At 28.9% G+C, this 15611-nt stretch overlaps 4 protein-coding genes across 6 annotated transcripts in view; 2 read left to right on the plus strand and 2 right to left on the minus strand.

The window, feature by feature from the left end:
* The first annotated feature begins 860 nt into the window (after positions 1-860).
* On the plus strand, positions 861-5076 carry LOC145202380 (uncharacterized). Its single transcript, XM_090080817.1, has 3 exons — positions 861-979; positions 1671-1834; positions 2273-5076. Exons 2-3 carry the CDS (start codon positions 1681-1683, stop codon positions 4573-4575), a joined length of 2457 nt encoding a protein of 818 aa, XP_089936943.1. The 5' UTR covers positions 861-979; positions 1671-1680; the 3' UTR covers positions 4576-5076.
* Positions 5077-6333: 1257 nt separating this feature from the next.
* LOC145182961 (uncharacterized) lies at positions 6334-8476 on the minus strand. 2 transcript variants are annotated; one of them, XM_090080830.1, is made up of 6 exons: positions 8190-8476; positions 7974-8102; positions 7489-7875; positions 7075-7240; positions 6810-6953; positions 6334-6576 (listed from the first exon to the last, which is right to left on the minus strand). In XM_090080830.1, the coding sequence occupies exons 3-5, from the start codon at positions 7579-7581 to the stop codon at positions 6817-6819; spliced, it is 396 nt and encodes a 131-aa protein (XP_089936956.1). In that variant the 5' UTR covers positions 7582-7875; positions 7974-8102; positions 8190-8476; the 3' UTR covers positions 6334-6576; positions 6810-6816. The 2 variants fall into 2 exon arrangements, with proteins under 2 accessions (XP_089936956.1, XP_089936957.1); XM_090080831.1 differs by having other exon boundaries at positions 7762-7875; positions 8190-8475.
* A 446-nt stretch (positions 8477-8922) lies between these two features.
* LOC145194753 (uncharacterized) lies at positions 8923-11129 on the minus strand. The gene has a single exon (XM_080072421.2). It carries the CDS (start codon positions 10468-10470, stop codon positions 9358-9360), a length of 1113 nt encoding a protein of 370 aa, XP_079928547.2. The 5' UTR covers positions 10471-11129; the 3' UTR covers positions 8923-9357.
* A 3970-nt stretch (positions 11130-15099) lies between these two features.
* LOC145201222 (phospholipid-transporting ATPase ABCA1-like) overlaps positions 15100-15611 on the plus strand; it is a 37155-nt gene continuing 36643 nt past the window's right edge. For both annotated transcript variants that reach the window (XM_090080815.1, XM_090080816.1), the window contains exons 1-2: positions 15100-15318; positions 15407-15506. In XM_090080815.1, the coding sequence (XP_089936941.1) occupies positions 15244-15318; positions 15407-15506 (175 nt within the window). In that variant the 5' untranslated portion in view covers positions 15100-15243. The remainder of the gene's footprint in view (positions 15319-15406; positions 15507-15611) is intronic.

Raw genomic sequence — 15611 nt, forward strand, 5'->3', positions numbered from 1 at the left:
TGATGTTTTACACTTCTAAAATTACAACTCCTATTGATGAATTTACGTTATCTGGTTTGCGTATGTTGAGCATTCTCTGGAAGGTCGTCTGCGTAAATGAATATGTACTTGACAGTGGTGGCTGACATTTATAACTTCTGTTTATGATTAATTAACATTTTTATGGATACTTTTGTTCGTTTATTTGAATGGAGTATTCTACGTTTATATAATACGTCTCGTAGTTCAGTGAAAGTAATGATCTCATAAGTTTCATTGATACGTTTAAAACCCTCTTTTTAAAAGTTATACTTTGCTTGTAATATGCAAGACGTACTTTAAGATTAATATTTATGAAATGATCTCATAAGTTATTTTTATACATTCCTTATTCTCAAGCATGAAAAGATTATCGTGTTAAAAAAATGTCTCAATTTATTTTTAAGTAATGAATAATGTTGCTTAGGTACGCTATCATATGTTAAAATGTAATCCATTTTACTTCTTAGTTGAAAACTATTATTTCTAATTTTCCCTACAACCCCCCCCCCCTTTCTCTACAAGTTTTTCTTGTAGACGTTCATGTTTGAATCATCTTAATAAAGCAGTCTATTGCCGAGGAAATTAACCCATTTAAATACTTGGATGTTAATAACAAGTAATCTAGTAGTTGTTAATTTGAACAACCATGCCGTGTAACTACGTTTACAACTACTTTAATATAAAGTTTTTTTTTATAAAATTAGACTAAATATTTTTCATTATGCAGAATGATAATTTTACATGAAAATTCTTTGAAGATTTTTAAGTGAAGAACGATAATTTTACATGAAACTCTTTGAAGATTTGAATTATTAATAGCAGCATCAATATTCGATTGAATATATTTATATGTTCTTCATGTTGTAACAATTCCGCTATTTAAAATATTTTACTTTGATTCAAGATGGAAATGAAGAGGAAAGATTTATAGATAATATAAAGATCTCGTTGAATCTTTGTATGTATATTTCTTTTATTATGTATCTTTCTTTTGTATTTAATAAAATGGCAATTAAAGTACTTTGCTGCAAATCTTGAAGGATATCACCTTGATCAAAAAAGTGTAAACATCAAAATCTGAAAATTTCTTCGAGAAATATTCAAATTTGTAGAGAAACATTTTTCAAAACGGGTTTCAAACAGATTCTAATACCGAAGAGTACATAATACAAAGAGCTTAATTGAGTTCTGTTTAAACCCTGAGAATAAAATACCATTTCTAGAATGAATATTTATCTTATCATTATGGTTATGGAAATGTATTGTCAAATTACTTTTACATATTTATGACGTTTCTTCTACGAAGAAAAAAGTGTTTTCATTATGCTACAAACGCAGAATCTCGTTTCATGTGTGTAAGCTAAAAGTGTACACTTCAAAAAATAATAAGTAAATGCAAAACTTAAGTAGTTAATTTTATATTTGACTTTTTACGAAGTAAAAAAACTTTGTGCTTAAAAAATTAAGTATCAATTCGTAGATAATATTTGTAACTTTTTGTATTTAAAACTTAATATATCTGCATAAAAGTTAAAAAAAGGTTAAAATAGTTAAAGTTACAATAAAAAGCAATCCTTATATGTAAATGCCAAAATGTATTCTATTTCTTTTATTTATTAATCTCAATTATTATTATTATTATTATAAAGATTCAACAGGATGTTAAAGCATATGTCTAGTCGACTTGAATTGAGGCAATTTGGATCTTTTGGTGAAGCGGACGAGAAAATCTCAGAAAGCTTCACAAGTCCTTTCGACGACACGTTCCACACTACTTTTGAGAACGAATTGCAATTTGAAAATACAAACGAAGGTTAACCATTTTTAACTCAATAATTAATTTTGTTTTCTTAAGTTTGATCCTTTGTGTTCAAATTGTTCACAAACGAATAAATTTTTTTTGTTCACAAACGAATAAATTTTTTTGTTCACAAACGAATAACTTTTAAAAAGTTAACAAAGTCTTCTAATGTTTTCCTGAAACAAACGAAAGGTTGGCTTGGAAAAACCAACTTAAAAACATTCTTTAGAATTATAATTAATGTTAGTATGAGTCAGTCAACATTGATTTTGCTTTCAAAAAAATGCCGCTTATTGTTTAACTTGAAAATATTGAAAGAAAGATAATTATTTTCGTTTCAAAAAAAGCTTGTTTCAATAGATAAACGTACATTTTTTATGTATTAATAATATATTTCAACATAAAACAACTACCATTGAGAGTTTCAACAAACTATCGATTTTTTTTTAGAAGACAAAACAACGGATGCTGTTGAATCAATCTTAGTGGATGAAGAAAAAAAAGAGTCGACGCTTAAGTTGCCGAGCACAAATTTAAAAAGAAACAGATCTTTGCAAATTGCGATGGGAGAAGTGGAAGAAGTAACAGAAGAAGTCCGGTATAACAACTCTAAACTCATTATTCATCGAAGAAAACCAATGACACAGTCTTCTGCGTCGGTTGATGAAAATTTTTCCCCCAATTCGGATGTTAAGTTTTTTCATAATAGCAATGTTGCAAAAGATTACTGGTCAAATGTAAGCGGAAGTGCAGTTAGTGATTTATCGAACCGCGAAGAAGAAAATTATAAAATGCCAGCCGTATTACTACCGCCTTATCGATTCTTAAATGTGAAAAGTAGTCATAATAAGAGGAGCAGTTCCAATCCATTTTCAATAGGTAATTCCTTAGAAAATGGCATCACAAAAGATTTATACGAGCAAAATTGTCTTGAAAACTTCCACAGAATTGAAAATGCGCATCCGTACCAGTACCATGAAAATCGTTTAACTCCAAAATATTCCAACCGGTCAAGCGATCTGGATAGAAACTCCCAGAAAAGAACGAGCATTTACAGTGTTAGCGCTAACAGTTCCATAAGTAACTTAGGAAAATCTTTTTTACCAATCAGAAGCAGCGTTGTCTATGATAGTAATTCTGTAAGACCTTCTATTGCAAAATCAATCGCTCTAGAAAATATATCTGAAGAAAATGAACATGAGCGAGACGCGCGTATTGAAGTCAGTGAAAAAAATATAAACATTGCTAAACTGAGAGTAGAAAAAATAGAATGGTTTTCAGCTGCACTGGTAATAGCTGTTGCTGTTTTTTGTGTTGTTGGGGGTTTTATTCATTACTATGTTGGACTTTACCCTCAAATAGTTAACCTTAATCAAGCAGATGTCTTACTTTTGGATTCTTTATCTGAATTTTGTAGTGGGGTAACTGCAAAGTCTAAAGAACAAGGTATAAGAATAATAAGTTTCAAACTGAGCACTAAACGAAATACGCTAAAATACTCAAAAAAAGAACAAATTACTATTTTCCCGTCATCCATTTGGAGCAGACAGTTTAGATTTCTCAAAGGAAGCTATGTTAAATTCAAGATTGCTACCGATAAAAGTGTTGAGATGCTCACCTTTATAAGTGAACAAAACTACACAATTTGGTCACAAAGGAAAGAGTCTGAGACTTACATAAAAAGGAACTCATGTTGCTCTGGCTCAAAAGACGCAGTAGGGGAACTTGAACTAGTGGCTGACAGAGATGATATATATACTTTAACAGTGTTCAATGATATTGAGGTTTTTCCTGTCATTTTGTTCGTGGAGTTAGAATTTTGCAGAGAAACCTATGATTTTACACAAACTACTGCCACTTGTACATCAAGTTCCGAACAGTCTTGTTTTTTACCTATTCCGTTTAACACCCACGATAAAATAGCATTAGAAGTACCTCTAAACGAAAATGGGAAAATAACAATAAGTAACGAAGTTGAATGGAAATGTGAGGCGCGAATATGGCTTTACTGCTTGGTATTCATCGGTAGTTTTCTTGCAATCACCTTCACAATTATTTTATTACGTTATATTTTCATCAAGATTTCTTTGCCACATATCTTTTTAAAATTAGAAAGTGAATATCCGCCAAGTTACACTAATTATTATGATAACTTTGGTCGGAGTTCAAGTACAGTTAGTTACACAACAAAGAATACTGCAAGAATCTCGTCAAGGATGTCAACCAGGACAGCATCAAGATTGACAAATAATTCAAGACGTACCTCAGGGTGGAATTCTGATGCGGCTACCGCTTACAGTGCTAAAAATAAAACAATTTCTGTTATATACAACGATCAAAATATTGATCAAGCAGACAGTGGAATATCTGACGGCCCAGAATACAGTCCCGTTGGTACTCAAAGTTCGCGACCAAGCACTCGTCTAACTGTCTTAAATGAAACAATTAATGGTACCTCAGCAAATAGTACGTACAACTTGATGCAATTACAAGATTTGAGGCTTGACGAAATAAAAGGCTCAAAATACCAGCAAAAGTGTCAGCTGGTTGCAGGTCCACGCATTGAAAACCTTATTCTTAAGAAAAAGCCTAGTTTAACTGTGATTAATGATACAGATCCAAGAAAGTCGCAATATCTTCATCCAACGGATCCTAACTGGCAAAAAAATAAATATCCTCAGCACCCCACGAACAACGGCATAAATTTTATTGAGCCAAGTTTTAGTAGCAATCCCAAGGAGCTGTTTCTTTAACAAAATTTTATCTCCCTTTTTTCTACTTGAATTATTTTCGGAAATCATGTTAATTAAAAGTGATTTTCCCCTCGAGATATATTGTTTTTTTATCGGGTTCATTCGATTAAATGTCTTTTAAAGAAATGAAAATGGTTTTGTACATATAAAGTTTTTAGAGAAACTTATTTATCTAATTTTAACTAGAACCTCTTGTATATATTTATAAAATAGTGTAATACTTATAAAAAATTAAGATTTTTTTAGTTGAGTTCAGCATTCAATTTATTATCATTAAAACTGAATATTCGCAACACTCATTTTTAAATTTATACAGTCTTATAAATAAATTTATATAGTCTTGTAAGTAAATTTATGTAGTCTTATAAATAATAAAATAATTATTTCTTAAGATGTTATTCCAAGACAAATTTTATAATTACAAAAAATTAACAATTTGCAACCTGTAATTGTAAATTGCATTTTATTGAAATGAAATTCTAATACAGCTAGTTTATTTTTGAATGCAAAATTTTTTGTGTTTTGTTTATGTGTTAAGATTATATTACAACCTTTTATCAAGATACCGAAATAGGTCATCCTCACAAGCGATACAAGTTCTGTTAAAACGACTTCTTTGAATAAAGATGATCTGCAGCTAATGTAAGTTGCTGAAGATCATCGATATACACATCAATATCTATTACTGCTTTTCAAATAGCTTTATTTCAGTGGAGACAATTATTTCTTTTCTAAAGAGAAAACGTAAAGTTTTCAACTTTTAAATGAAGACGAGTTTCAGACTAAATATTAGGTTTGACAATTCGCGAGGTTAGAATTATTTTGTTCTATCTCCAAGTTTAAACGTTGGGAGAAAATTTTTGATTTTTTCTAAAAGTAAAAATTTTTTAAAGTTTTAGCTTTTATTTTTAAAAAAATAATAACTTATGCTTTAAATAATTTATGTTTAAGCAAATTATTTAGAAAAGAATTTATAAAATAATGCATATTTTAAAAGTTATTTTTACTAACTAAAATTAATAACTCATTTTCTCCCAACTTTTAAAATTGGATATAGAACAAAATAAATCTAACCTCGCGAATTGTAGCCAATCATTTTTTTCTTACCTCTTAGTAATGTGAAAAACTGTACTCGATTATTTATTTTTACATTTCAAAGTGAAAACGTTCTTACACATTTTTATTAAGAATTCTAAAACTATGCTGCTAAAAGACGTTTTTCCTGATTTCTATATTTTTTGCCGTTGTACACATCCCTATGCGCGCATCAGTGATGATTTAGTAGTGATTCAATACTTATCGTAAGTGGTGATGAAGTACTTACTAAACGTTGATTTAGTGAACTTTTTATCACTAGTGATTGAGTGGTGATTTGTTACTAGTGAATAAGTGGTGATTATCACCGCTGATTTAACATCGATACACTATTGATTTAGTAGTAATTCAATACTAATCGTAAGCGGTGATTAAGTACTTATCTAATGGTGATTTTGTAAACTTTGTATTACCGTAATTGAGTGGTTATCACTTGTAAATAGGTAAAGATGATAACCATTGATTTAATACCGATGCACTCGTGATTTAGTTTAGATATTGTTAATAGTGATATGGTACTTATATATCATTTATGATATATTTAAGTAATATTGATAAATAACTATTTGAACGCCAAATTTCAGTGTTTGCAGGGATTGTAATAATTAACATATTGAAAATAATCATTCAAAATCCTTAATTTGTTTTTTAATAAAACAACAGTTAGACTTCTGAAATTTTATTTCTGAAATAATACAAACATATAATACAAAAGAAATATATAATAAAGAAATACAAACGAGTGACGCTTTACAAAAAATAGGATCAAATACATAAAAATGAAAAATAAACTATAACTAAAAATATTTTCATAACGTTTTATTGTGACAATCTCCTTTAAAATTGTAGAGTTGATTATTTAGTTACCATAATCTTTTACATTTTCATGCTGACACCTGACTGCATCTAAAAAAAAAGAAAATTGAACATTGATAAAATTTTGAAAGAAATATTTTAACAATATTTTTTTATTAGAGTATGATGATACATCATAAACAAATAAACAAAAATAATAGAAGACATAAATCAGTTTTTTAAATTGAAATAATGTAAATAACAAAAGTTAGAAGATATTGTTAATTTATAAAGTTACTTAACAGCAGTTAAAAAAATATTTTATTAGTAAAAGAAAAACCAACTTTTTTTTTATAAAGTTTTATTCAGATTTTCAATTTTTTTCTTCTCAGTTTGAATATTCAAGACACCAGCTTGTCGAAACCACTCTCCAATAAAACTGTGGAGTTGAATATCTTTGGTGTCAGCATGCTGACTACTAACTGCCTCTAAATAAAAAAAGATACAGAACTTTAAAACATAAAATTGAAATACCTTTGTATATTTGAAGTGTGACTTAGTCACGTTTAATAAAATATGATGTGTAAACTTGTTCTTTTGTATTTATACCTGTAATGGCTGAATAAATATTTTTGAATTCCGTGCAAAAATTACACTTCTTGGCAGTACCCGTTATATTATATTTCGAAGCAACATCTTTAGTTAAAAGTTTGTTCATTGCCTCATAGAAACTTTTTTCAGGGTGGATGCCACAAGCACGAGCTAAAACCGCCACCTGTAATAATAATTTACTATATATAATAACATGATAAATTAAGTAACCAGTAAAAAATCTCGGGGGATAAGGGTATGCATCCCCCTCTGTCAGAATATTTAAAGCATCAGAATAGCAAGCAAAAATCTTGAAAACACTATATCTAATTGCAATGGATATAAGACATAGATGTCTTGAGATGTAAAAGACATTTACAATAATACTTTTTATTGGATTTTCATGAATTTTTATTTAAGATTTTGATTTACCTGTAAAAATACCTGTAAAAATAAACTTCTTAAAACATATCTGATATACTTTAGATGTATACTGTAAAGTCCTACAAAAATCTTTGTTAGCATAACAAATAATACTCATTGATCTTACTAAATTTAAGTTCAGTGTTTTAAGGAGTATTATTTCTTATACCAAAGTCTAAAAAATTAGTCTCAAAGAAGAAAAATGTATACAACAGCATTGAAAACACAACAACAAAAAAATTTTGTAAATATAAATTTTTAAATATAAATAAAATAAAGAACATTTTTGTTGTGATGGTGGAAGTAACGGAAACTTTTCGATTATGGTCTCTTGCTCTTCATCACTGCTGCAAACCAATTTAGGCCTTTTTGGTTGATTGGAAGCAACATCATTATCTATAATAAACAATACAACTGTTCACAAATTTTGCTGATGCGTCAAAAAAATATTTAGTATAATGCCAAACAAAATAAAGTAAATTAGCTCAAACAACCCAAATCATCAGAATCACTCATAAAATATGGTAAAACTGTTCGACATTTTCACTTGGAAAGATTATCATCATCTGTATCTTCGTTCGTATCAATGGCTGAAGGGAAAAGCTCACATTCAGAAAAGCTGCCTAAAATAAAAAAAATAAAACATGAAATGCCAATACTATAAAATATAGATAATTGTTTCATAAAAGTTATATATGACTTAAACTTACTTCCACTTCCATATTTCTTTAACAAAATAAACCTGAACCAGTCTTTTTTTGGTAGTTGCCTTTTTAAAATTAATGGCTTCACATTAGGAACTGGAGGCCAGCACACCCAAAAGCTATCATTTTTTTCTTCTATCCAATTTGAAGGAATTGTTCCATATTCAATGGAATGTGGAGGTTTGAGCCATTTCACTTTAACAAACTTATCCATTTTTTGTTTAATTTAAAATTAAAAGCTAATATAAATAATTAACAGCTAGAATAATAATAAAAAAGTAATTACAATAATAAAAAATAATTACTATTATTAACACCTACTTATATATAAATAGTTAGGGACAGTGTTAAACAGGTATCGATAAAAAAATTAGAGTGAATTATATAATTAAATATTTTCATTAAAAGAAAAGTAAAACAAAAATAAAAGTAAAATTATGAGGTGATAAGTAAATTATAAACTATATATATATTTTTTATAATTATATACATAGAAGTTGCGGGGACTTCAGTATATCTATTGACAATCAAATAGCCTGACCTGAATTGGAGTGCTACTACAATGACTGAAGGTTTGGCAGGGGCAGTTATTTTTTCTTTCATTATTCTTGTATATATATATATATATATATATATATATATATATATATATATATATATATATATATATATATATATATATATATATATATATATATATATATATATATATATATATATATATAAAATGAGAAAATCATTTTAAACAACAGTTATCTTAAAATTAAAAAACTTCATTCATTTTGTTATGCTACATTGTATAAAAATGTAAGAGTAAAATCATTATAAAATTAATTTGGAAACCATATATCAAATCCAATTGCAAAACTAGCATCTGCTAAGGTTGTGTCTCTTTGTTGTGCTCGAAACTTTCTTACTCTGGATTCTATTCTTTATCTCTATAAATCTCTATAAAATCAGTCCTTGTACGGAATACTGTTGCCATATATGGGAAATTTTCCAATGATGCCCTTTCTCTTTTAGACAAGGTGCAAAAATGCATTGCAAACATAGCTTTATCACACCGTTGAAATGTTGCTTTTTTTTCTCTTTTCTACAAATACTATAATGGGCACTGCTCTAAAGAGCAAGCGCCTCTTGTGCCATCTACTAAATTTCATTCTCGTGCTACTCGTCATTTTCTTATTTCGAGCAACTGCGAAGAAATTTGGCTGTGAACAGAGGAATTCTTTATAAGTTTCTTTGTAAGCCCTAGACAAACTAAATGCATGTAGTCAAATACAAATCCAGTCACCATCGGAATTTCAAGTTTGGATAATGGTGATTTACCAATCTGGTGCTCTGAATAAAATTTTTCTTTAAACTTTTTATCATCTTGTATTAAAGATTTAGTACCTAACAATCTTATACATTTATGATACTCACCATGTTCTTCACATCTTTCACAACTGTCATATCCACTATGACTTTTTATACATTTTAAAAATGCCCTGGCTGGCGCATCACATACAAATGCCTTAATTATCACCTTTAGGCCTTCATACCCATTTATAAAATAGAATTTTAACTCTGCTACAAATTTTTTGAGGTATTCTCCAAAAACTGTAGGTTTTCCTTCACCATACCATAAAGCAATTGCATATGGACCTTGTTGATTTATAGTACACAATATAGGCCACATTTGTTTATTTTTACTATTGTATATTCGAGTGCCATCAAAATTTATAATAAGATCAAACTCTGCTGGCTTTCTGAAGCATTTTACATAATTGCTGAGTGCAATTTTTAAAGAAATATAAACAAAATCACCTCCAGCAACGTTTTCAAGATCCACACTTCTTAAAGTTCTTTTTAAAGATGACCCACTTTTAGGAATGTCTTTCATGAAAGTGTTTAAATGTGTCAAAAGCTCGTTTAACGGTTTAGACTTGATATTATTTTCAACAGCCCATTTATGAAGAAAATTTCGAGTCTTGACAGATTGAGTAACCTCACTTTCTGTATTACCAATTTTTTCGCTATATTCTATTTCTTCATCATCTTCTTTGTCATCTTCGTCTTCTTTATCTTCTTCGTCTTCTTTATCTTCGTCGTCGTCTTTTTTACCTTCTTCCTCTTCGTCGTCGTTTTCATTAGCTTCTTCTTCATCGTCGTCTTCTTTACCTTCTTCTTCTTCGTCTTCTTCTTTACCTTCTTCTCCTTCGTCTTCTTCATTGAACAATTTTTTAAAACTACTATATTCTCTCATGTAGCTTTTCATGTAGTGTTTTTGTTTGTTATCTGCCATTTTTTATTGAGACGATTTGTTACAAATCGTTTGTTACAAATCATTTGTAACTATTTTCGTGTTTTAATATGTAACTAAACAGCCACTACTAAATAAGCATTAAATCACCACTTAGAAAAAATTATTTCCGGATATTTGATTTTTGCGTATGAAATAGTAATGTGTTAGTGGTGATCACCATTGATCACCACTTAGTCACCGTTGAGCAGTACTAAATCACTAGTGATGCGCGCATAGGGCACTTATGCAAGCATTGGCGTTCTGTTCTTCGGTTTTTAACGAATAGTAACAAATAAAGTAAAAACTTTTATATCAGTTATTTAAAATAAGTCCAGTTTAAAATAATTTATATATTTAGACATTTAAAACAATATTGCGATAGAATTGCAAATATAAAAATATTTGCTATACCTCGCTTACATTCATAGTAGCTGAGAGAAATTTCGGGCCCCGGAGAAGTAGTCTTAAGGGGCCCTCATTATGATCAATTATATTCCCAGGACCAAAAGACGTGTGCTCTGGTCATTGAAAGTTAAAAATAAAAGTTAATTAACTCTTTTAAAAGCCAAAACTATTTAAATCTTATGAAAGTTACTTTATAAAATTGTTTGTACCTACACGGGGCCCCGGGAATCTTCCCCGTCCACCCCCCCCTCTCGGCGGCCATGCTTACATTATGTTATTTTGTTTCAACCCTTCAAAAGATAGAGCAGAATTGCCATTCAATTAAGGTGGTCCTATACTAATAAAACCAAAATTTTAAAAATACACTCATATTTTATGATTTTCATACAAGAAATAGTGTTTTATATTAAAAGCACAGTAAAGGAAAAAAAAATAAAAAAATTTTTTTTTGGTCAAAATTTTGGGTCCATGAACCCTAAAAATGGACTAAGCGCTGCGATAAACAGCCTGTAAACTAATAATGGTATGATCATGAAATTTTCACAGCTTTTTAATATCAGATGATTACACTCACCCTGCCAAAATCAAATAATTTAACAAACTATTGAAGCTTTTGTAAGAAAACAGGCTTAAGGCCTAAAAAAAAGCCCTGAAAAGGCTTAGAACCTAGACCTTATTTTTAGAACCAGTTAACTAACATGAATTCTTTTGGTAAGGTGAATGTGCATATATATAATAAACAACTCCTGAAAATTTCAACACAATCAGACAAACCAATCTCAAGATATTTATCGCAGCGTGCTTAAAACTCACATATTGAGAAAAACAATTATAAAGATTTTTAATGAAAAAAAAATTTTTCAATATATAAAAAGGTCAAAAAATTATTGAAAAACAAAACGACTTGAACATTATTGAAAACACAGAAAAAAAAAGTGAAAACTCTGATATTTGAAAAACAGTTAACCAAAATAGAATTATTCAATGAAAAAAAGCTTGAATATAAAAAGATAATATACAATAACTACGTTCTTGATTCCCATGATGTACAGGCATTGCATATTTTTGAAAGAACTCGATAGTCAACACATTTCCCTGAGTCACTAGCAATAACAGTAACAACACCATTAAGTGAGGAATGACCCCTTTTTTGCCAAGTTCCATCACAGGAAACAACTACATCAGCTAATACATTAATATCAAAATCATTTGGTTGGATATTGTTGTTAAGATATCGAAATTCATTTGCTGCATTTTTCATTTTCACATCAGCTACACTTTGGTATATCATATGAATTTTATCTTGAATATCATTAAATGCTTTTATGTTCATTGGAGGAGGTAAATTCATTAGACCACAAAATTTTTCCAAACCAGAATGACCTTTTCCTATCTCTCTTATGGCAACAACAGATGTATAATTTATTTCAAATGGTGACATTCCTGGACCTTGCTTTTCAATCTCTTTGCTAGAATAAAAAGACTGTTTCCAATCGCACGAAGATGTTGTACAAGAAATGTTTAAAAACACAGCCAAGCCTTTCTTTTTTGATAAATCAGTTGAGATTTCAATTGAATTATTATGACATTGAGGACAATGTCCAATCAAAGTAACAATTGATTTTAAAATGTCTGTGTCAATAAGTATAAAGCATGAAGGCAATTTATTTGAATCATTATTTTTTGCATTACTATTTTTACTGCTATGTGATAACTTTTTTGAAGATGTTGATGTCAAGATATTTGATTGAGTTGAGTTAGTGATTTCCAATTTAGAAGTTAAATTGATGCTGACTGTTGATGCTGAGGAAAATTGATTTCCTCTAAAGTACTTTTTTTTGAAAATCTTGTTACCACCTGCTTTCCTTCTTAAATTTGAATCACATTTATTTTTTCCCATAATAAAAACAAGCACGAGGCACAAAGTATAACTCAAAGCTGATTTTTCTATAAGTAATATATGTAAACATAATAATTGTACTTAAAAATCATGGCTTATTTAGGAAAATAAACATGAAACAGTTACTGGCACCAGTGTCAAAAACTAAAAGTAAATGGCGCAATATTCTAAAACGCCTATTTTCTAATATAAACAACCCGTTGCTAAGGCCGTTGCTAAGAAAATTATTTAACTTCACTGTGAAACTTGCTATTTTAGAGCATTTTTAAATTCACTCCCTATAATGATCTATATATATTTAGAATGTAGAATGTTTGGGCTTCAAGAATATGCAATTTTTGAAAAATCGATTTTTTTGATTTTTTTTAGTATAGGACCACCTTAAAACCGTTGAAATTATATTTATAACGTTTTCAATAACAAATTTATGTATGAATATATAAAGTTGTCTCACCAAAGGCTTTGTTATTTTATGCGCATAAAGATTTATCTTTTATGCGCATAAAACAGCAAAGCTTCTGGTGAGACAAGTTTACATTCACTGATATTGAAATTAGTTATTATTTGTAATTATTCGGTAAAAACCGAAAAACCAAACTTCTTATGAAAAGGTTTTCTACTTTAGTTAATTTGCTAGCTATTTTAATTAGCTTTTTTAGTTATAATATTATTTTTATAATATTTTATTCTAAAAAAGTCTGTCCTCAATGCTGTCTCTAGTTTGTCCTATCTGACCAACTAGAGATAGTGCCGAAGTTAACAAGCTTTATTAAGTTTGTAAATTGAAGGTTTAAAACCCCCCTTACAAAATTCCTAGTTACGCGTTTATTTATAAATATATAATTTTAACAAAATAGCAATAAAAGTTTTATGATTTTTGATAACCTAGAGGTCGCGTTTCTCTATAACCGTCACATTGAACTCAAAACATCCAGATTTTGGATAACTTAAATAGTTTTAGCCATCTATGAAATAAAGGTCAGCTGTGTGTCAGAAATACATTTCCCTTAACTGTTTTTAAGTGGTATTAACTGGTATTCCTTTAAGAAAAATGATAATCAAACAAGTTTCTGTAGCCACTGATTCCCATATATTCCACAAAATTTATTTACTTCTTGCATTATAAAAAATGATTCTTTTATTATTTTTTATTATCCAAGTAGTGAATAGTTTGTAAACTAATTATTAATTATTAATTAAACAAATCATGTAAAATTAGAGTGAGTATAAGGGATCTTCAGCCGTTAAAATACATATTGATCGATCAAGGTGAATCATATAAAATTATGACTTTGATCAATCTAAGAGTTTTGTTTCTTTTAGCGTCATTTTATAAGTGATCCATTCGCAGACACAAATGTTTTTAGAACATTTTGTGAATGTCTGAATTTTCTCACAATACCAAACGTGCTCCAGACTTCATGTACCAAATGGGTTGTACCTACATATACATCTATTTGTTAACATATTTCCGTTGGAGCACTTGCATCTTTGTTAGATTTTTAATGCTTTATAATCTTTTAACTGGTTTTCCAATTTTTAAAGAATATCTTTGTGTGTGTGTGTGTGTATGAGATTTATTTCATTTTATGATGTAAAAAAAATTGTTACAATATATCACCAAAAAAAGCTGATTTTTAAAACTGCGTTTTCAAAAACAATTTAAATAATCTGCTTCTTTTTTGTGCATAGATGACTAACAATTTTTATTTTACTTCCTAATTTTATTGAATTTTATATCCAATTCACGTCTAAATTTTTTTAAAAATAAGAAGACAATGTGGGGAAGTGATAAGTGTGGTGGAGAGCTTAAACAAAGTTATCCGATATATGCTGCTGCCAATAGTGATTGTTTATAAAAATGCTGAATTGCGACTTTCGATAAGATAATCTCTACTGCTCAATGGCTTTTTATTACTAAAGAGTTTGTTGATTGTATAGTGATGGTGATCTAAATTTTTCTGTGCCTTGTCAAGCCAAAAAATAACATCATTTTAAATATTTCTGAGTAGATTTTGTAAACAAAAAAAGAAAAAAAAAAAAAAAAAAAATACTAAACAGTAAAAAGATAACAAAGCCTGTTTTTGTGCAGATGTTAAAGATAATTTCATATTACACTATTACTGTTTACAGAGTACATAAAACTTCTTTATCTCAGGTTCTTGCATGAACATTATCGCATGCATGTTCAGACAGTATAATACACATATACACAAATATGTTTTACATATGTTAATGTATAATATATACTAATGTGTTACACATATACTTGTTACTTTTTAAAGTTTTCAAAGATATATTGTCCCTCGTATATGTTTACATTTCTTTAAAATTTCAACACTTCTTTGTATCTTTATAAAATAGAGAACACTTGGTAGAGTTAAAATTTATTCATAAAAGATAAATGAACTTCACTGTTCTTTATTATGCTTAAATGTTACATGGTGATTTGAAAGATATAGTTAGTTATGAGTCTCTTTCACTTCTGGAGCAAAGTTTGTTTGCTATTGTGGAAGAACTTCTCACTCAGAAAAAGACAGTTGGTATGTTTTAAAGGTTAAATTCTAAAAGTATTTGGGTTGTTGTTTTTTGAGTTTAAAGTTTAATTATCAGTTTGCATTTATATAATAGTTGCGAAATATTGCTGAAGTTCTGTGGCCTCTTGGTATTTTCCTTATACTAGCAGCAGTTCGCGAAAGAAAACCTCCAATATTCTTACCAGAAAATAAAGGTAAAGTTTTAACAATTAAGTATGTTAAAATATGTTTGGTACCACTTACTATTCTCAAACTATATCCTTATCAATCCCTTTTACAAAAGTTATTTATCAAGGGTA

Source organism: Hydra viridissima, unplaced genomic scaffold, assembly GCF_058129835.1.
Source record: "Hydra viridissima isolate aposymbiotic clone 2 unplaced genomic scaffold, HvirCarnegie_v1 scaffold_3, whole genome shotgun sequence".
Taxonomy (NCBI): domain Eukaryota; kingdom Metazoa; phylum Cnidaria; class Hydrozoa; order Anthoathecata; family Hydridae; genus Hydra; species Hydra viridissima.